Raw genomic sequence first — 23643 nt, forward strand, 5'->3', positions numbered from 1 at the left:
TTTTTAATTAAAAAAAGTCATACATTGTTATTCATTGCTGCACTTTTCAATAAATCAAATAACAAAAATTTATGACAATTTTGTAGTGTCATTTAAGCAAGAGACAAAGACAAATGAACAGACTAAATTAGGTTACTTTTCATTCCAACAGATCCATAGTGAGGAGATCCTCCATGATACAGAATATGTCAGAAAACAAGAACACACAATATATATTTACAAACAAAAGCAGATATGGTAATGTACCTTCCACTGATGCAAAGTGAAATGGCCCTCATGTATGTGGAATAAATCATAAAATCTTAAACATATTTTCAATTAAAACATAATAACAAACTTGTCACAAACATGTAAATGTACAGTACATTGAGGGACATATGATAATTCTTAGGCTATTACAGGCATGCATCATCAAATTGAAAAGTACTTTTCCATCACTTATTTACAATAATTGCACAGTATTGTACTGAATTTTTGGTTGGTTGGTTTGGTTTGGTTGTTTGGGGAAGGAGACCAGACAGCGTGGTCATCGGTCTCATCTGATTAGGGAAGGATGGGAAAGGAAGTCAGCCGTGCCCTTTCAGAGGAACCATCCCGGCATTTGCCTTGAGTGATTTAGGGAAATCACAGAAAACCTAAATCAGAATGGCCGGACGTGAGATTGAACCGTTGTCCTCCCAAATGCGAGTCCAGTGTCTAACCACTGCGCCACCTCGCTTGGTACTGAATTTTTAACGAAGTTGGATTGCAGATAATATTCACATTATTTATTAGTATTAGTAAGCAATACACAGGTTATTCTGCTAAGAAATTCATCAGTGGAGTAGGAGGCGTTGTCCACCAATAAAGGGTGCTTGCCAATTTTTGAAAATTTGTGTTCCTAAATGGCGGATACCTTTTTGGACCAAAGTAAGTGACTTTAAATCTTTGTGAAGGTTATTCTTATTTTTTCTAGTACTGATTCCATGAACTGAGCTGTTGGTTTGAAAAATATCTACATTTTTAATGACAAATTTTATTAAGGAATAACTATAATAGGAAGCAGTAATTAGTATCCTTAGAGTCCTACACAGACCTCTGCAGGATGTCCTTTGAGTTCACACCACAGAAATTCTTACTACACATTTTGTGACTCGAAAATTTTAGCTTGGCTTGATGAGTTACCCCAAAAAGTAATTCTGTATGACATTACAGAATGAAGGTAAGCAAAGTATGCTACCTTTGTAGTTTTTACTAGCTGAGTACCCTCTCTCTGCCTGTCTACTTCTCTGTCCACATCCTCCACACCCCTCCCTGTCCACTTCCTTCTTCCCTCTCTCTGCTCCTCCCCCTATCTGTCTGCTCATTCCTCCCCTCCCCCCTCTCCTCCTCTCTCCCACTACATATATCTCCTCCTCTCCCCCTCATGTCCATCTTGTCACTCCCCCCATCTCGTCCTCACCTTTCTCTCTGTCCATCTCCTCCTTTCACCTTTCTCTCTCCATCTTGTCCCCTTTCCATTTTCTGTCCATCTCTTACGTACATCCATCTCCTCCTTCCCCTTTCTCTCTCCATGTTCATTACCATGCAGCTCAATCTTTATGCTGTCATATCTCTTTGACTGTATATTGTACAAAAATATAATTTTGCAGGTACATTCAGTGGTACATGTGTAAAACTAAAATTATAAAGAAAGTAGCAACCAGTAGTGGGAACATAATTTATCTATCTTGTTGCAAATCGATTTTGACTGATATCAGTCATCATTAGTGCATTTTTCTACCCGATACATGGCATAAGTAGAAGTACTGTCCTTGGCAGATTTCTATCATGAACGACAGTGCTTCTACTTGGCTGGAAAAATGCACCGATGATGACTGATATCAGTTGAAATCTATTTGCAACAAGATAAATAAATTACATTTCCGCGACTGGTTGCTATATTCTTTATAATTTTATATTCCACAGTCACTGCACAGAATGGGAACCTTATGGAGCCCAACAGTCAAATGTGGAATACTGCCTGTGAAATGTGTTGAATAGAATTAGTAGTACAGTAGTAATAATTTCAAACTGCATGCCTGATGCGGCAGTTTTACTGCATGAACAGCAAAATTGTATGCAGTGATAAACTTTTATCCTTTCATCATACTGTCTCATAAAGGTTTGAAATTATGTGTAAAGTTCATTGCAAGTCACTATGTACTCTCATTCTCAAATACTGGATAGATACAGTCTGGCTATTTGTGTATCATGAGCTACACTTCTTTTTCACCCACCACCGCTTTGAGAGGCATATGGTTCTTATTCCAACAGCTTTTCTTTCCAGATGTTTGGTTGAAATCAATGCAGTGTTTATTTTTACACACACACACACACACACACACACACACACACACACACACACACACATGGTGAGTCAGGAGGAAAAGTATATACAAAAAAGGTCCTACTCTTTTTTTTCTATAGAGTAATAGTGTGCATGAAGAGAGTGTGAGAACACTGACTATCTCATGTGATGCACATGTGTTGTGATTTAGGTAGTTTTGTGGGCCAATTTGAGTTAGTTTCCCCACTGAATAGGCCACAAGCGTCCCATGTCAAATTTATCACCTCAGCTTCCTCTATACAACTGTAGTATATTGTAAACAACAACAGTGTTGGGATAATACAGAAAACAAATGACAATGTACATTAAATGTGTCCTATCTCCGAAAACATTTGGAATAGGGAATATGTCTGCAAGACAGTCATCAGAATTCGTAATACCATCACCACTAAAAGCATTTACCTTTCCTTCTGATTCACCCTGTAAGCATATAAACATCCACTTTTATGCTATGAATGGATATCATGTATTTATGGCAGCATTTGCATTCTAAGTAATATTTCAGTAAGAAGTATATTCCTATCTTTGCATCATAAAATTGATACCTTCTGAAACTGCAAGTGAAAGATCATTTATGTATATCAGAAACAACAGAGGACACAAAATTGAACCTTTTGGTAAACCATGTCCAGTTGCTTAGAATTCTGAGTGGATATCTGTTGTGTACCAGGCTTAAGGGTATACAACAAATAATGTGAGAGACCGTTACCACACATAAACAATCATTATCCTGTCACCTCTCAGTTCCTACCAGTTGCCTCCAGAGGGTGCTCATAAATGAGGACAATATTTTGCTTCCATGCAATGTCTACTTGCACATCATATCCATCTGCCGATAGTGTGGACAGTTGCTAAAGGAGCACTGTCAACCATGGACTACATGGTTCCATCTCACAATGACGGACATGGAAACTCTTCCGTCAACAGGCACAAAACATGACGTGCCATGGACACTCAGACAGTGCTGGACCAGCAGTTAGGCAGCAGCCCAGTACCATACTCTGAAGCCTACCATCTGACTTAGCAGTCGCCATATCATGAATAATGAGACTACCAAGAGTAACTGTAATCACTATTATCAGTTATTGCAAAAATATATTAGACTGCCAAGAAACAGTAAAGTGATTCAGATTTCACTGTATTAGGTATAGAACATTAAGTGCTGTTACCATGGATGTCTGGGCTGAATTAATAGTAGCATTCAATCAATACATTCACAATAATACCATCATGCAATTGGCATGGAACCAATACACACTGCTTTCTAACATTCAGGAAAGACAAAACTCATGAACTTGCTGTGCCTGCTATTCTGTAATGGAGTATTCTAAATTTTGTATTAGGGTATCATGGTTCACACAATCAAAAGCCTGACCCAAGTATGAAAATAATGCCAATGACAACAATTTCTGTCTCTTTTATTCTAGTGCAAGTCTGTTCAGCTTTGATAGTTCAGAGCAGAATGTAGGTGCTCAACATATTACACTTCTCTTGTGCGAGAACGGAATTATTAGTAATCCAGTAGAGTTGTGTAAAATATTTAATAATCACTTCTTGTCAACAGTCAGCAAATTAAACCAAAATTTTATTTGTTTAAGTAAATATGTAGAACATTTGAAAGCTGATGTTTCAAGTGAACCACATCACACCATGTGTAGCTGTTTGGAGATTGTCTTGGCCTTCTTTTATGAGGGCAACATTATTTGTAATCTGGACAATCAGTTCATCTCTTGTTTCTCTTTTTCCTTACAGATTTTGCCTCTCTGCCTTTTCCATAGGCAAAAATCAGGAGGAGTAAAGTCTCATGACTTTGGTGGGCAAGAAATACGACCATTTCTGCTGATCCATCTTCTGCAGAATGTTAGGTTTAGATGATGTCTCATATGATGACTAGAATGTGCAGGACCCTATCATGCTCGCAGAATATATCCATCTTTGTAGCCAAAGAAACCCTTCCAGTAATGCTGGAAGATCATATTCAAGAAAGGCTACATAATGAGGGCCTGTATGATGATTCAATAACACAATAGGTCCAATCAACTCATTGTCCATCACACTATACCACCCATTTACAGACGAGTGTTTTTGAAAGTGTGTCCCCAGAAAGGTATGTGGGTTTTAAGTGGTCCACTGATGTGTGTTTTGAATGATACTGAAACCATCATGGATGAGTGTAGATTCATCAATGAACGGAATTAATGGGATTATGCTGCAATTTGCCAACTACAAAATTCTAATTGTTTACCTTCAACTCTTTCTAAAAAGTGCTGAATTCACTGTAAATCATAAGGATAGAAAGTGTGCATATGTAATGTACATCATATTCTAGTATGAAGAACACACACATGTGCAAAAATTCTGCATGTGCTTGTTTAAGTACTACATTTTCTACCACCTGAATAAGGTCTTCTACTTCATAAAAACTCTCCTCTTTTGTGCATTCACATAAAATATGATTGGCACTGCACACAGTTCAGTGAAAACTTGAACAAGCACTGTTTACTCTGGCACTATGCAATTAGGAAATCATCTGCCATATTCTCTACAAGTAGGAGTAGCATTTCTATTACAAAACCCATACACAGATAGCATATTGGCACACTCTGAATCTGTAAATACATGCTGTATGGTTGAACAATACAGCAGACTTGGCCAACAAATCACCAACACACTTGAAAAATTCAATTTTGTGAACCCAAGCGCAACTTCACAACTTGAATATCACAACAGAAATTACAAAGGATCAATAAATCCATAGCACCTGGAGTATTAACACATGAAATGAGAATATGTCTGTGTAATCAGCTGGATGTATGTTGTAAGGAATGTGTAATTCAAATTATTTAATACTGCCAAATTCTATAATATTTACTGTTCTTCCTGAAACAGCCTGCACTTTTTTCCTGAAATTTGGAAAAAGATATTTCCCACAGAGTGGTTAGTAGTGAATCGATAAAATCCTTCTAGGAACTACTCACAATGGAACATGACTGAGCTTTTAAGAAAATGCTCATGGAATAATGACACCACAGAGAAATTTTGTATCCTATACTAAACACTCAAATAAGTAATGCTCACTTCAAACTCAGCAAATCTGTGCATCTAACACTGTTATACAGGATAAAATCACTTCAGATGACGTTCTAAAGTTCCCTCGTGAGACATTTTACACCAGTGCAAATCAGCTATGTTTGTTTGTTTATATGCTGCAGCTCAGTTATGAAATTTGAGTACAAATGCCCCTTGATAAATGAAATAGAATTACAGTATGCCAAAATAAAACTGGAATGAAAATTGTTTTCAGATTCTTCAGACATTACAATCGAAGCAGTAAAATGATCATTAGAAAACTATCCAAAATGAGTCTCAACACTAGAAAATGATGTTCATGTGAACAATTACCTGCAGAACAATCCAGCAAAGGAATACAATCAGTTAGTTCAGCAGCTGGTTGAGCATTGTGTCAGTAATCCTTAAAAGACATCTTGCTGTACACCATGAGTTGTATCAAAAATATTTGACTGACCACTATACTGGCTGTCGTGTAAATGTTCTTTGCCTTCTAAAAGTGTAGTGGTTTAGTATTTGACAGCAATAACATATACACTTGAAACTTGTGTGGCATGAAGAGCCACATCAATTTTAACAGAGTATGGATTTCATTTTTGATACATATGTTGCTTGATGTAGACGTACACAATATATGCCATTGATGATTGGCTATATGCCCAAATACCAGTCAATTAAATATTTTTCCATGCAGTTAACGGTGTACAGAAAGATGTCTCATAATAAATACAAGCTGTGGAGCACCAAGCATATACGATTTTGGCATCATATCAGACCATTATGAAAAGTACCTACATTTTTGTTCTTACAAATGTCATTGTTGTTGTTGTTGTTGTTGTTGTTGTTGTCTTCAGTCCTGAGACTGGTTTGATGCAGCTCTCCATGCTACTCTATCCTGTGCAAGCCTCTTCATCTCCCAGTACCTACTGCAACCTACATCCTTCTGAATCTGCTTAGTGTATTCATCTCTTGGTCTCCCTCTACGATTTTTACCTTCCACGCTGCCCTCCAATGCTAAATTTGTGATCCCTTGATGCCTCAAAACATGGCCTACCAACCGATCCCTTCTTCTAGTCCAGTTGTGCCACAAACTTCTCTTCTCCCCAATCCTATTCAATACCTCCTTATTAGTTACGTGATCTATCCATGTTATCTTCAGCATTCTTCTGTAGCACCACATTTCGAAAGCTTCTATTCTCTTCTTGTCCAAACTAGTTATCGTCCATGTTTCACTTCCATACATGGCTACACTCCATACAAATACTTTCAGAAAAGACTTCCTCACACTTAAATCTATAATAAATGTCATGCACAGGTTAAAAAAAAAAACAAATTTCAGATGTCATGCACAGGTTAAAAAAATTCAGAACAATGTGTGCTTTTAAAGTTCTGTCAGTGATTTGGAACATATTTTTTTCCTGGTAAATTTTGTAGTTTTAAGATTAGGCTTGAGCAGTGACATGTCATGCTGTGATCTTGATGCATACTGTGTGGAACACAATTTTTTGTTGATTACTATTTCAGTTTAATTGTAAATGGCACACCATTAATAATACCCATTGAAAAACTGTATTTCACAGTAGCTGCCCTTACTATCTTAAAGTTATTCTTATATGGTAATGGTTCCTACAGTAATTTTTTTTTCTCTTGTAATAGCACTAAAACATGGGACCTTCTAGAATTAAGTTTTTTGTGTATGTGATACAGACAGTCAGCCCCTTTACAAATTAAGATTGGTGCTTACTGTGCAATTTCCATGCCAGTTTTATTTTGACCATCCTGAATTACTATATAGAGGTGGCAGCTCAAAGTCTATGGACACGTATTTCACATATTGTCTACGTTATTGCACCACTACCTGGAGGCAATAATAGTCCCTGTCTGTCAGCGTGCTTGGCTTGGTGCACGAATGCACTTGAGGTAAGAGAACTGTACGCTATCATTGAGGGGATGAGATACATGGATAGATGGAAGAGAGAGAGAGAGAGAGAGAGAGAGAGAGAGAGAGAGAGAGAGAGATACGGAGCCATCAGTATTCAAACTGCTGTAGAGTTAGTGACAATAAGAGGAGTATCAGCCTCAAAAGTTAGAGATGATCATAATCATTCTCAAGTAAATGTTATGGAGTCATTACTCTATATCTTGATTCAAAATTAATTTCAATCTGAAGGTGGGTTGGAGAGACAAGTTGCAAAGTATCAGTGAAAATTGTTCAAATATAAACTAAATTTCATTATGAATGATTAATTTTGACAGCAAATACATCAGTTTAAGTATAAAAATGAGAAAACCTTGGTTCTGTACCCAGGAAAAGAACTTTGAGAACGCAGTTACTGTAGACATGTATCTTAAGCGAAATAATTCAAAGCTGTTACTGCTGATCTGCCTGTTGATGCCGTTCCTGCTACTACTACTGCTACTGCTATAAACACTGAAAAAAACTATTTCCAATTTACCTGATGGTTCTGACTGTGAACCATTCTCACTTGACCTTTCAGTGAAGGATTTTGTCTTTCTTCGAAATTTTCGGTGCCTAGTTTTGTTTCTGGCAGCAACCTCATTTTCATTAGTATCACTGTCACTTGCACTTGTAGTATCATCACAAGGATAATGCCAATCAAAATGGCTGTCTACTATGGAGGTCTCATACATTTCAGGACTCTTTCCTATGTTATTTGCAAACTTGTCATCAGTTAAGACTTGAAGTCTCCATGCTGCCTCACTTATGTACTGTGATAACCTGTAAATTAATATGGAACTATAATTCATTCACATTATAAAGGAACATGTGAACTTACACGTTTGTTAATAATTTAGGAGTAAAGATAACAACTCACCATACAGTAGAGGCATTGAGTTGTCAACAGGAACACAAATATGACTGAAAACTTTGCCAGCTGCCAACTTTCAGGAAAGTTCTTTTTTTGAACCACACACACACACACACACACACACACACACACACACACACACACACACACACACAGTGAGTGAGAGAGAGAGAGAGAGAGAGAGAGAGAGAGAGAGAGAGAGAGAGAGAGAGAGAGATTAAAAAAACATGTACACACAGACTATGTATAAATACATACCTGTACAGCTACAATGTGCAGGATGAACACACAATGCTGTTATTGCATTTCTATACGTAAAATGGAATGAAAGGTTTGTTGCTTGGAATGGGCAAACGGAGAAGTAAGACAGGAAATGAGAGGGAGAGTTGGAGAATGGTAGTTGATGGATTGGTGGGAGGCAGCATGCGTATGTGATAGAAATGCAGGAGAAGATGCACCTGGCTCATAGTATAGGAATGTGACACACAGACACTGGAACCAGTTCATTCATGCAGCACATGATGGTGATGTTGATGAAGATGACAATAATGATGATGATGATGATGATGATGATGATGATGATGTGGAGGAATGCATTGGGAGGCGGTGACAGAACATAAGAAGGGGATACTATGGAAAGAAGGAAGGGCATGTATAATTAGGTATGTGAGAGTCCTGGGTCAGGGTGGAGGCGGGTGTGGGGCAGGGGTTTAGCAGAGTTCAATGACAGGAGGGTTTCAGTAACGAAGAATGTATCACAAGGATAACTCCTAGCTATGCAGACCAGAAAAGCTGGTGCTGGGGGAAAGGATCCAAATGGCAGTTGCTGAAATCAAACACGTAGTCAGCTGCGTGTTCTGCTAGTAAGTGGTCAACTCTGTTCTTGGCCATAGTTTGTAGGTGACCATTCATTTGGGTGGACAGTTGATTGGTGGTCACAATCATATCACCATAAGAAAATAATCATCAAGTTTGAAGCCACAGGTCGTTTAGAAGACTGGCTCCATAGTGGGTGATGAGACAGAAATGCTACTCCTGCTCCGACAGTTCAAGAAGAAATGGAAACTTTAACAGATTCATCTTTACATGGTGAAGTCAGGGCTCGTGAAGTCACACTTTGCACCACAATTCCATGCAGTACTGTTTGAAGAGCACTAAAGCATACCCTCCAAAGCTATACATAAAAAAATCCAGTGTTGCAAAGAACTGTTGGACAACAATTTTGTGACGTGGGGAGCATATGTGGTGTGGTCACTTCAAAAGATGGGGGTAAATGGCGATAGGATGTCTAAGATGTTGTGGACCAACGAAACTCATTTCACACTCTGAGGGTGTCAGTGCCTACAACTGCAGAATTTGGGCTACCGAAAATCATAGAACATTCGTGCAAACGCCATTGCATGGTGAGAAAGTCACAGTATGGTGTGTAATTACGCCATCAGTCATGATCAGATCCATTTTCTTCGACAAAATGCAGGCTGCTGCTTTTCAAACGGTCAGCGTGACAGGTGCAAGATACACTGAAACCTAGCTCATTAACACCTGCTGGGCTTTTTTGCAGGATGGCACTCCATCCCACATTGCTATGTGTGTGAAAGATTTCTTGTGCAGATAATTTGGTGATGATTGTTGTAACGTAGCAACTACATTACTTAGTACTGTATAAATATACCCACTCTATTTTGCAATTTTATTTAAAAGCTTCAGTAACAATTTTAATATAACCTAAGGGCTTCACTCAAATTTAAACCAAAGTAATTCATGCCAGCCAGAAGGTGACATGAATTAATATATTCTTGTTATTAATCAAATTAAATGTAAATGAGAGTATGCAGAAGGCAGTGGGCAGGCATACGTCGAATGATCAGTATAGAAGGCTCTGAGACATCTTGAGTGGGAAGGCACACTGGTTGACATGGCCGGTTGTAGATGGGATTGTCAGCTGTGTGGGAAAATGATAGGTTTCTAGTACCTCCTAGAACAATTTCAGTGTAGTAAGCATGCAGGACTGTGATTGCTGAAGCAACCCCCCCCCCCCCCCCCCCTCGTAGAACTTAGATGGCGATATTGCAAGATTGTGAGATATTGGCATCAAGAGAAAATAGTCCCCCTTGCTCTTATCATCCTCTCTTACATGCTATTTTCTTTCATCAGTTTTTAAAATGAGTAGTGACATGATTACTCATCGGCGCAGAGGTATGAATCAAGTGGAGGGGAGCGCTAGTTTTGGCATTGGTGCTTTTGCTCTGGAGAGTTGCTCTGCGTCTTTCATGATGGACAGACCTGTATCTAACCACTCCAATGAAATGCTAACTTTATTTGGTCAGTGAGTACTTTTACAGTACAAATGGCTTTCCAGGCACTGCTCCAAGTGTCTGTAACAGCAGTTGAGTAACAACAGGTTATTCCACAATTTAATGCACCAGTAAAAGTATACACCAGGCAGTGATTTTGATTGTGTGATACAAAGGCTCGTTGAACTTTAGAACAATGGTAGAACTGCATATCTCAATGAAGACGCAGTCTCATGATCATGGGTAAACCAATCTACATTCATTGTGTAATGTGGTAATGTTTAGGCGTATGGGTGTTTGTTGTAGTTGCATCATTAGAAGTCCTGTGTGGCAGTGGAAAATTAATTGTTAAACTCTGAGTGACACCGGTATGTAAATTCTATGCACTCTTCCAGTTAGGTATGATTTAAACCATTTGAGCACTGTCCCATTCATACCACAGTACTTGAGCTCATCTAGAAGTATTCCATGATTTACACAATCAAAAGCATTTGATAGATAACAAAAAACAGCAACGGGTGACTTCCGCTTGATCAGAGCATTTAATATTTCATTAGTGAAAGTATATATAGCATTTTCCATTGAAAAACCCTTCTGTGAGTGTGTGTGTGTGTGTGTGTGTGTGTGTGTGTGTGTGTGGGCGCACACGCGTGCGTGTATGTGTGTGGGTGGGCGTGCACATGCACGTGTGCGTGTGCGTGCGCATGCAGGACATGCATTACAACTGATAAGTTTCATAGTTTTGATAAACTTAAGAACAAAACACAAAAATTGTATACATTACAAACACCTTTTTCATTGCTGAAATATGTGCAACAATTTAGGTACACAGTGCACAGAAGACTCCACATACCTGTGTAAACGATTTGGAAGAGTTTCATCAGTCACAGAGGAAGGCACAGCTTTACAATGTAATGTTTCTCTAGAACCAGATGCACGTGATTTATAATACAAAGTGCTGGTCTCTTCTAAGCACTCTTTTAAACAAAACAATAGATCTCGAACTATGCATCTGTTATTCACAAAACCATTATCAGCAATATAACTGCTCCAATTGAGTGATTGTTCAGTAAGAGAACATCTTCTTTTAGATTTTAAACTCTCTTGCTTTAGCCATTGCTTTGGTTTAGGTACATAGTACATTTCTGGAGGTGAACAGTCATAAGCACCCTGACTAATACCTGTAAAAAATATCGAATATTAGACAAAAAAAGAAGGAAAGAAACTGTCACTATATCACTTTTATCAGTAATTCACACAAGATTCATTTAAAATTTCACTACTTTATGCCAGTTGCTTGAGGATAAAGCATTTCTTATGCATGGCATATTCATGTGAGAAAGAGATACTATTTTTCAAACATTTTCTAATAACTAACTCATATTAAGATATAAAGGTATCCAGATTTTGTTGTTATTTTGTTCATCTTGGACTCAACACACTGTTGGAATGCATATTATCTTTATCACACATAAGAAACACAGATAATGAATAATATTATCCTTCACACATATTTAACAACCTCAATCACTTGGAGAGAGGTGGGGGGAGGGGAGAGGGAGAGGAGGGAGGGAGGGAGGGAGGGAGGGAGGGAGGGAGGGAGGGAGGGAGGGAGGGAGGGAGGGAGGAAGGGAGGGAGGGAAGGGAGGGAGGGGGAGAGGGGGAGAGAGAGAGAGAGAAAGAGGGGGGGGGGGAGACATGCTACACTGAATTGAAATGAAGGAGGAAATAGGTTGCTGCTGTTTTTGAAGGAGACCATGGAAAATCTTTATCTTCATAGCTGGATAAGAACGGGATGGGTAGTATTCCCAAATTTGAATCTCATGTCTTAACCACTGCATCACATTACTTTGTGACAGCTTTTCCAAATATGTGGTTGTTTGCAGCAAGAGACTGTAATAGTATTTAGCAAAATATGTTCTTCATCTTTTGTCTATAACAATCATGAAACTGTAATCAACTTGCCTTCCTTTTAGGAGCTTCTTTCACAAACTTAGTCTCCATTCTTTTGCGGGTTAGACACATTTGTATTAGTGATTGTTGTCTGTTCTAATCTTTCCATAGAAAAGAGGTTCCATCTAGAGCAACCACAGAAACAGAAGATTGGTGGGTAACTGCTTCAAATCTTAATCTTGAAGACTGGAAGCACAAGCTGTGAATGACTACATGTGTGCTGATTTGACAGATGATGCAATGAGGCAAGAATCCTAACACAGGTGAGCACAGCTTGCCAGGGTGGGAGGGAAAAGGAGGGGGAGAGGGGGGGAGGGGGTAGCAAGTGGAGCTACACTATGCACTATGTCATCAAAAGCATCCGCACACCTGGCTGAAAATGACTTACAAGTTCATGGCACCGTCCATTGGTAATGCTGGAATTCGATATGGTGTTGGCCAACCCTTAGCCTTGATGACAGCTTCCACTCTTGCATGCATACATTCAGTCAGGTGCTGGAAGTTTTCCTGGGGAATGGCAGCCCATTCTTCACAGAGTGCTGCACTGAGGAGAGGTATTGATGTCGGCCGGTGACACCCAAAGGTGTTCTAGAGGATTCAGGTCAGGGCTCTGTGCAGGCGAGTCCATTACAGGGATGTTGTTGTCATGTAACCACTCTGCCACAGGCCATGCATTATGAACAGGTTGAAAGACGCTATCGCCATCCCTGAATTGCTCTTCAACAATGGGGAGCAAGAAGGTGCTTAAGACATCAGTATAGGCCTGTGATGTGAAAGTGCCATGCAAAACAACAAGGGGTGCAAGCCCCCTACATGAAAAACATCACCACACCATAATACCATCCCTCAAAATTTTACTGTTGTCTCTATACACACTGGCAGATGACGTTCACTGGGCGTTCACCACACCCACACCCTGCCATCAGATCACCACACTGTGTACCATGATTCGTCACTTCACACAACATTTTTCCACTGTTCAATCATCCAATGTTTACACTCCTTACACCAAGCGAGGCATCGTTTGGCATTTACTTGCGTCATGTGTGTCATATGAGCAGCCACTCTACCATGAAATCCAAGTTCTCTCCACTCCCGCCTAACTGTCATAGTACTTGCAGTAGATCCTGATGCAGTTTGGAATTTCTCTGTGATGGTCTGGATAGATGTCTGCCTATTACACATTATGGCCCTCTTCAACTGTCGGCTGTCTCTGTCAGTCAACAGAGGAGATTGGCCTGTATGCTTTTGTGGTGTACTTGTCCCTTCACATTTCCACTTTGCTACCACATCAGAAACAGTGGACCTAGGGATGTTTAGGAATGTGGAAATCTCATGTACAGATGTATGACCCAAGTGACACCCAATCACCTGACCATGTTTGAAGTCCGTGAGTTCTGTGGAGTGTCCCATTCTTCTCTCTCACAATGTACAATGACTACTGAGGTTGCTGAAGCAGAGTACCTGGAACTAGGTGGCAGCACAATGCACCTAATATGAAAAACATATGTTTTTGGGGGTGTCCTGATACTTTTGATCACATAGTGTATCTTTTGAATAGCAGTCCACATCACACCCAATGCTACTGGCAAAATACGTGGGCCACGAAGGAATGCGCACAGTGTGAGGGGTGCCGCCACAGTGAAAACTTGGAGGTCATGGATTATTTCTGGCTACCACATAAGGAAAATCTATATTTATAAAGATGTGGAATATGCAATGGTGTCACATGAAAGAGAGAAATGAGGTGAGGAATCATGGCTACATACCCACTCTGTAGGTGTAGTAGTACTTCAGATATGGACAATGGAAAATATGGTTGTGCCTATACCTTGAAAAATTAATAACTTCCAAAAATTTTAACTGATAATGAATTAAGTGCACTGACAGCTTTTGAACAGCACTATCCACAAATACCTTCCTTCAGAATTTCTATTAATGAAATAAAACTTGGGTTGATTCTGAGAGGAGAAAAACACATTCTAGTGTAAAATAAAGTTTACTACAGTAAGTATAGTAATATATAATGGACCACAGTTTTTATCAGCAGAACTTTCATTCTCCATAAGTTTAAAGTACGTAAGACTAAATAATGACAATTTTGACCACTTCAGTAAATAAGATTATCTAAGCCCAACACCAAGGATAACAGCAAGAAACTCATGCCACTACAGAAATTCTGGTGAAATTCTATCCCTGGTTCATTGTAATAGTTCTAGTAGCAGTAAGTTTAATGCAATTTTTATTCTTTATAAAGCTCATGTACAACCAACAAAAAACATTATGCTTGATTTTCTGATTTTTTTTGTTTTGTTTTTTAAACCAAGGAAACCAAGGAACATAACATGAAAAGAGGTTCAAAGGGCATATGACAACATACCTTCCATAGTGTGTAGAGGGCTTGCACAAGACTAAGTTCGAAGGAGAGACAGAGTGAGAGTGAATGGGTAGCTGACTTTGCATTTGTCACTGATATAAAATATGTCACTTCAAATGAAGGCTCTATTGATTATTAACATATGCAATAAAATTAATACACTCATGCACAAACAATGTCTATTCCGAAAGCAGCTGTGTATAGGGAAACTAACATTTTTCAAATGTCTTTCACTCCTATAATTATCTTCAGATGGTTTTCACTAACAGACAGACTGATTCACAAGGAAGGTTTGTGTACTAAATTTTTAATTATAGAAGTGACAAGTGTGCAGTATACCACTGTTATCTGTTCAATATGTAACTGGTCTTTGGAGTGACATTTGAAGCTATGGGTTGGTCAGCTAAAGAAGAGGCAGTATCTTCTAGGAAAAGCAGTAAACAGTCACTGACACTCCATTGTACAATGAAGCTTGACCATAATCTATATATAGCTCCACATATCACAAATTAAATTCCCCATTATGTTTTTCTGTCTGTATGCAAAGGTTAATCTCAGCAATAGCTATCAGGATTTTGATGCAGTTTTTACTAACAGACAAATAGAGGCATAAGGAAAATGTGTGCATATAATTTATTTGCTCAAACATTGGTTGCATAATAACACACAGTCGCATATCCATAATAGTTTTATTACAATAAACATGTGATGATGTAATGAGAGACAATAAAGGAAAATGGCATACCTCTACTATTTACTAACAGTGACTTGTATTTGTTCAATTTGCACATATTTGACGAACAAGTAAGATAGTGTAGTGAAAGACCCTATTTTACTGTGAAAAATTGCAGTACAAAATAAAAGTAGTGTGTAAAAAGTATGCCTTTCATGTTAATTTTCAAAGACTTATGTTTATTTTTATTTTTTCTACTCCTTAAAAGCTACTGAAAATAGTCAACCCTTTCTGTAGATAGTTAAGGAAGTTTTATTCAGCTACAAATACTTTCTCTCTTGTGTATTTTATATTGAATAAGTCATTAGTACAACTGCTCAAAAGAGTTAGGGGAACATGAACATGACTTTGGCCACCTGCCATACTTGATTGAGCAATAATTGAGGAGTGGCTATGTTACTAAATTATACAGTTATCTTTCAAAAATTAACACAACAAAGCATCATTACATTCTAGATTGTTCACATAAAAAGAATTGATATCATCGTTATCCACTTCTTGTCCCATGCTCTTGGCCAAAAACACAATCTCATTGACTACAGGCTCCACAGGTACTGATTCAAATGCCTCAGAGACACATTCAAAAATATACTCTGACCAAAGCTTCTTCCAAGCAGAAGCGAGAGTTCTCTTGGTAACCACTTCCCATGCCTTTTCAATCATCTTGATGCAGGAAATGATGTTGAAGTGATATTTCCAAAACTCTCTGAGAGTGAAATTGGTAGCTTCAGTCCACTCAAAGCAATGCTTGAAGAGTGCTTTAGTGTAAAGCTTCTTAAAGTTAGAAATAATCTGCTGGTCCATAGGCTGGAATAACGAAGTGGTGTTGGGAGGCAGAAATTGGATCTTGATGAGTTGAAATTCTTCAATAAGGTGGTCATGTAGGCATGGGACATGAACAAGAGCGTTGTCCATAACAAGCAAGACATGGAGTGGCGGTTTCAGATCAAGAAAATATTTTTTCAACAAAGGACCAAACACTCCATTGATACACTTCTTGAGCACTTGTGGAGTTTCTGAATGGTAAAAAAGCAGCAGTTTAATTTTCAATTTACTGCTTGAATTGGCACAGACAGCAGTGTAAGAAGGTCTTTCAATGGCTTGTGGGCTGGCAATGCATTCTCCTCTGCTGTTACAAAGGTAAGCTTCTGTACCTTTTTCCAGAATAGACCGGTCTCATCACAATTAAAAACTTGTTGTGGCAGATAACCCTCAGAATCTATGGCATCTTGAAGTTGCTGATTAAGTTCTCTGCTACCTTTGTGTCAGAGCTTGCAGCTTCCCTGTGCCTCACTACACTGTGGATGCCGGTTCTTCTCTTACACTTCTGGAACCACCCACAGCTTCCCTTAAACACTTCTTCAACTGTTGATGATGAGATTAGGGAAAATCATTCTTGTGTACTCACAAATGATGTTCTCATTAATAGTGTTGCCTTGCAATTGCTTTTCATTTATCCATATAAGGAGCAACCTTTTGACATCATCCAGAATATGAAACTGTTGTTTAGGTACTCTTGACATGCCGTTTGAAGCATCTATCTCCTTAATCTTGTCCTTGTTCTTGAGGATAGTGTAAATAGTTGAACTAAACTGAATTGTATGTGTGTGCTAAATCAGCAATGCTCACACCACATTCGTGTTTTTCAATGATTTTACATTTCACTTCTAAGGTGATTTTCTTTCTCTTATGGTCATCCTCTTGCAGCCTTATCTTCATGGAAATTTCTACAAAAATTATTAAAACTGGCATGGTTAAAAAAAAGGCTGAACACAAGTTTATAAAAATGTGTGATCACAAGATGCACTAAGATGGTAGCAGAAAGAGTGCTAAACCCAGACTGCAGTACATACTAAAGAGATTGTTCATATGCCACTGCCGACATTGAAAGGTGTTCATATTGATGAAAGTTTCCCCTGCTGCACACAAACGGGTGGTGACGTCACATTAAATAGTCATCACTCGTTATGCAAAACATTGCTCAGTGAGTGAGCCATTTTTTTTTTAAATTTGTTTTGTTCATTATGCAAATTGCACATTATGGGAGGTGCTCACTAAACACGATACCACTGTAATGTCTTATTATTCTCTTGAGCTTGTAAGAGCCTCCCACTCAAACTAAATCTCCAGAAATGTCTCAGTTTAGCCGGTGAGTATGTAGTTTATAGTATAAGGGGCATACGGTATAATTGGCCATGCTTTCCCACCAGAGTTTTGTGATAATTGAGCCAGTCCATTCTTGAACTGATTTAGTAAGTCGCCACATAGGAATTCTTCCTACCTGTTATATGGAGATGCTCTTGTAGTTTTGTGTCCCCTTGCACAGACATAGCAGTACTGTTGGATTCTCAAAGTGCAGTGCTACAGTCTATGTTTTATGTAATTACGCAGACAGAAGTTTTTTGTGCAAATATTTTTGCATACGATCCTATTACAGGTTGTTTATTTAAGAAACTTTGTAAAATAAACTTGTTCACAATGATTATAAGCCATCTATTAACAGCAGGAGAGCAAGGTCTACCACATGACTAGATCAAAAGGCATCCTATCAACAACAGCTGACTATGGCACATAGTCTGTAACTTCAGTATACAATTGATATAGTTCATATAAGATCATACATCTTTGGTGATGCATAAGTTATTCATTTATTTATTAATATGAACGTTTCCTGGCATTGGAAAGTTATTGGAAGATAGTATTTTTGACCCGTAGACTATTCCTAATGTCTGAGTGCCAAAAGGCAACTTTTGTTAGCAAATATTTATTGATAACAATTATTGGATTCGCACCATAAATGTACTTTCCCTATGTATCTCTTTGCTGACATCACGAGTGATTTCTGCATCAGTATCTCATTCCACTGACTCTGAAAGCACTACATGGCCAACCACATTTGCTGGTCAGCATAGGAACCTACCGCTCGCTCCTTTCTCTGTACGTACTGCAGCGATGACACATTCACTTCATGTATGTGAAATAGAAAAACTGGAAATAAAGCAAAATGTGCCCTTATCTGCAAATAACGTGTACCTTAAGAGCTCAACCTCTCAATCATTAGTTCATTCACAATAATATATCAACATTATACAAAGATTCTGCCGTGAAACAAAATTTGCACACTGCCCTAGTGTTTGAAAGCTCACTCTCCAGCAAGTACTTCGACTGCTCACTCAGCAAATTACCATTACAATTTCTGGTTCAGCACCAAGAGTTACAAAATTAGCATGTACTGGTTTGATGAACAGACAAAATTTATGTTCACCTGTATTCAATGCTGAAACAAGTTTATCAGTTATTCTTTCAGAGTTTTCTGAGCTGGTACTAGGTTCCAAGTGATGAGAAACCTCAGTTTTCAACACAGACTCAGTTCCTTCTGTGCCACTCAAAGAGGAGTTTTCATCTTGCATGTACTCATAGCCAAGGAGAAGCATGGAGAACAAATTCTCCATAATTTCAGCCCTGCAAAAAAACAGAAAACAACAATACTAAAAGTCTCCATACTTTTGTTTCATCTTATACATTATTTGCAAAATATTAATTCTTAATGTAGCAAAAATAAAAGAGTGGCAGTAGTAATCACATAATTTCATTGGTGGAAGACATCAGTAGCAAGAAAAATGAATCGCAGTGTTGTTTCAGGTGGAGGGGAAAAGAAGATAATAGCTATAGGATCAGTTGTGGCTCACATTTAAAGTCTCTTAGGTGGAGCCATTTCAAAATATAATGAAAATATATTTCTCAATAATGCATTGCTAAATTTAAATTATCAGGTGAATTCTGAATATTTCCCACATGAATAAAGACAGTCAATGTTTTGGGAACTGTTGGCTGACATTCAGTAAGAATGTTTTGATACCATTTTAGATAGTTTTTTGTTTCTGTCATTGGTAATTCTATGCATGGTTGGAGCAAGTTTGTAATTGCCTCACTAGCTAGCACTAGAACATGAAAACATTAAGTTTCATGAATGAAGAGAGGAAATCGTTGGTGAAAAAATGTCACCATTTGGATTTGAAAACATGAAAAACATTAAGCATGCAGCAAAGCAAACATACACTGCATTAACGGTCTCTCTCCAAAACACATCTTTTAGTACTATTTGTTGTAATGAAGTGCCAGGAAATGTATCATTGGCCGATAAATGCAGTGGCGTATCCAGGATTTTGGTTTGGAAGCGGCTTGACTCAGCTGAGGGTAGACTTTATAAAGGTAAACACCAAAACATTAATAAAGCAAACATAATTTTATTTTGCTCAATTACTGCATAGCGAGTCTCCTCAGATAACTTTCTCAAAATTCTTCAATTATTTTGACGGGTTGTAGGCTATCAGATATATCCACATGGCAGCCAAACCTTTAACCTGTCTTCCATCATTGTCATACAGAAGTACGAATTTATAAAAGAATTTTTATATTTGGGAAATCTCATTTGTCATTTGATGTGCCTCTGCTGCTGTTTGGAGGAAATGTTTCCTGTCTTGCTAAAGCTTCTTCCCAAGAGTTAGTTCCCCTGATAACAAGAAAGGGTGAGACAAGTCACTGCTGTAAACATATGCAGCTGCCACTACCGAGTTCGGATTTTCTGTTCTTCTGATGGCACTTGGTACAAAGGTGAACAGGTCGATAATTGATGAGCGCTCTGCTCTCAAAAAGCAACTTCTTAACTGTCCCAATAAAAATCAATGAAAGGATGGAATACATTCAATCTTAAAGTTACATACCTACTAATAGGACAAGTTGTTCTTATTCATGAGTACCATAATGGCTTAAAAGATTATTGAGTAATTTTAGGTAAATAAATGGGTATAAAACCATTAAATTCAAGTCAGCAGGCATGTAAAGAAAGCTAGTTTTAAAATAATTCAGAACAAACAAACCAATGATTGATATTATATTATATTGTTTCCGTTAAACATTATTTCACGCTGTCCCTTGTAGGATATGCAGAAAGGATCGAGTGTGCAGAGCCTAGTTCACAGCCACACCCACCACACCCAGCAACAGATCAATGACCTTAGATGAGTAAATACTCACAAGCTCATTGTGTTTATATAATTTCATTGAAATATGTATAAAATAATCACAAGGATGTAGTTGATGAATTTTGAGTTTACAATGATGACTTGCTGAAATTGTTTCCAGGTAATATTGGTCCATTTTCGCTTGATTCACCCTCTTCTTTCTCAGCCTTCCTCAGTATCTAAAGCATGAGCTATGCCTGTATATGACTACTGGGTAGTTTCTCTCGCTCTCAAATAAATAACTCAGAACCATGGAGCTTTGGGAGAGTTCGTGGAACTTAATACTCAATTACTCAATATATATGGCCCAGTGACACTAATGTGACCACCACCTATGTTAAATGTCAACATACAACCACTCATAGACAGCAGATGGCAGCACTGGCAGTGGACGGTACAAACAGCATGTCCGAGGTACATGGAAAACGGTGCAGTTGTCATCATAATGTTGAAACGGAGCGATTTATCTCATGTCCAAAAGGGCATGATCATTGGCTTTCGAGCCAAGACTGGAATCATTTCCAAAATTGCTAAGTTTGTAAACTTTTTACATGCTGCCAGGGTTACAGGATACCATGCATGGCAAAATTATGTTATCTGAAACTGATGTCAAGGCAACTGTTGTACACCACACAATGATAGTGGTGAATGACAACTGCAGACCTGTGTATGGGCAAATAGGTTGCAACTGTTGAGTAACTGACTGTCCAGATGAACCAAAGAGCTACTTACAGTGTCCCCTCAGTGATTGTTCAGTGAACATAGCTGCATATGGTCCTCCACAGCAGGGACCTGGTTCAGGCAACTATACTGCCTGCTGTACACTGATGATGAAGGATTGAATTTGTATGCCAATATCACAATTGGATGTCCATTGAGTGGCAAGAGGTGGCCTTTTCAGATGAATCATGTTTTATGTGCCATAAGGTGAAATGAGTGAGAGCAAGAACCCTGAAAAACTTGTCAGGAGGGTCACGGCCTGAGGAGGAATAGTTATGGTCTGGGAAACGTTTTTGTTGAATCCCTTGGGTGATCTCATCAGTCTGGTAGGCACAATGTATCAACACAAGTATGGCAGAATGAAATTTTCATTCTCCAGAAAAGTGTGCACTGACATGCAATTTCCTGTTAGATTAAAACTGTGTGGTGGACCAAGACTTGAAATCCGGACTTTTTCCATTTGCAGGCAAATGCTCTACCATCACAGTTACCCAATCACAACTCACAGCTCGTCCTCTCAGCTTTACTTCTGCCAATACTTCCCAACCTATGCTATCTTCCAGGAGAGCTTCTGTGAAGCGGGAAGGTAGGAGATGAGGTACTGATGGAAGTAGCACTGTGAGGACGGGTTGTGAGTTGTACAAGGTGGCTTGGATGGTAGAGAACTTGCCCATGTAAGGCAAAGGTCCCGAGTTTGTATCTCAGTGCAGTACACAGTTTTAATCTGTAAGGATGTTTAAACATAAGCATGCATCTATCCTTGGGGGTCATATCCACCCCTACATGCAGTTGTTCATCAGCATGATGGCAACTGGCAGCAAGACAATGCAACATGTCACACAGCTTGCAGTGAATGTGAATGGTTCAAAGAGCACTAGTATGTGTTTCCATACTTCCATCACCACCAAACTCCCCACATTTAAAACCAATCAAGAATCTGTGAGACCAACTCGATTGGGCTGTATGTGCCATGGATCCTCAACCAAGAAATCTAGCACAGCTGGCCATGGCACTGGAGTCAGCGTGTTCAACACCCCTTTCAGTATCTTCCAGAGCCTCTTTGACTCTCTTCCTGCATATCTCACAGTGATCCATGCTGCAAAATATGGATAGTCAGGCTTTTGACAGGTGGTCGCATTAATGTGACTCGACAGCATATTTACTTCATCGCTTACCTCAAACCTAATGCACGGAGCTGACATGCTCCCCACCCCCATATGCTGGACAAGTGCAGGGTAAGCCAGGAGTGAGGAAATAGTAGCTTCATCTCTGTTCTAGACCCTGGGAGATTTCATGTGTGTTTTCTGCCCGGACTTAACAGGCTAAAACCTGGAGAATCCAGATGTCATTTGACGACTGGTGGTTAAGAGCTCTGGACTGGGTGGCCCCTGGGTCAATAATATGTAGGTCTGGTCAACTGATGCCCATAATCTCTCATGGATGCCTATTGTAGGCTATGTTACATGTGGTAGGTTAAATTCACTGTACATAAATCTCTGAAACTGCTAGTTTACCTTCAGTTTAATTCTTTGGTCAGTATTACACCTTTGTACAACTTTTTCTGGCTAAGTGCACTGACTATCTGTCAAACCATTACAGACAAAATAATTTATAAATGATACACATCATGTGAAATAACTTCATTTCACATGTGCATTGCTTCTTGGTCTAGGTAACTATCTTTCCATTATGTTACATTCTACACTAATGTGTTCCTGTTTCATGTCCGTTATGTTGTGTGGCTTTTATATACGTAAACACTATCCAAAATGGCTTTTCAAGCTACAACATTGTGAAAGTCAGAAGACATCCTAATAAACACACAATTTAAGTGGAAAATGTTTCCTACACTCAATCATGTATAACAAATTAGATCATTCATGTAATAATTCATATTAGCATAGTTTTTGAATAACAGAATTTTATTTCTAAAAATAATTATCATAAAAGACATTGACACAAAGGGAAATAACATAAAAACTATCTCACCTGTAAGTTAAGGAATAGATGCCACATACTTTCTCTTTAATATAAACAAGTCTTTGTGTTACCTCTTCATCATATGTCTTTTGTAAGGTTGCATTATTAATACTTTCATCATCATCACCATCAACCAAGGAAGCTTGTCTCTTTGTAGCTACAAAGGAAAAAAATAGATGCAAATACACAGTGTCACTATTTAACACATAAAACACACTGAAGTTGGAACACATCAAAAATACATATTGGTGTAAGAACAATAATCTTTCAATATAGGGTAAGAGGAAATTGGCA

General features: G+C 38.5%; 1 protein-coding gene across 3 annotated transcripts in view; it reads right to left on the reverse strand.

The window, feature by feature from the left end:
- The window catches only part of LOC126298189 (zinc finger FYVE domain-containing protein 26), a 381844-nt gene that overhangs the window by 272972 nt on the left and 85229 nt on the right, over positions 1-23643 (reverse strand). For all 3 annotated transcript variants that reach the window (XM_049989496.1, XM_049989498.1, XM_049989497.1), the window contains 4 exons: positions 23359-23506; positions 18891-19087; positions 11416-11743; positions 7894-8177 (listed from right to left, as the gene is read on the reverse strand). In XM_049989496.1, the coding sequence (XP_049845453.1) occupies positions 7894-8177; positions 11416-11743; positions 18891-19087; positions 23359-23506 (957 nt within the window). The remainder of the gene's footprint in view (positions 1-7893; positions 8178-11415; positions 11744-18890; positions 19088-23358; positions 23507-23643) is intronic.

The sequence above is a fragment of the Schistocerca gregaria genome, chromosome X (genome assembly GCF_023897955.1).
Source record: "Schistocerca gregaria isolate iqSchGreg1 chromosome X, iqSchGreg1.2, whole genome shotgun sequence".
NCBI lineage: Eukaryota > Metazoa > Arthropoda > Insecta > Orthoptera > Acrididae > Schistocerca > Schistocerca gregaria.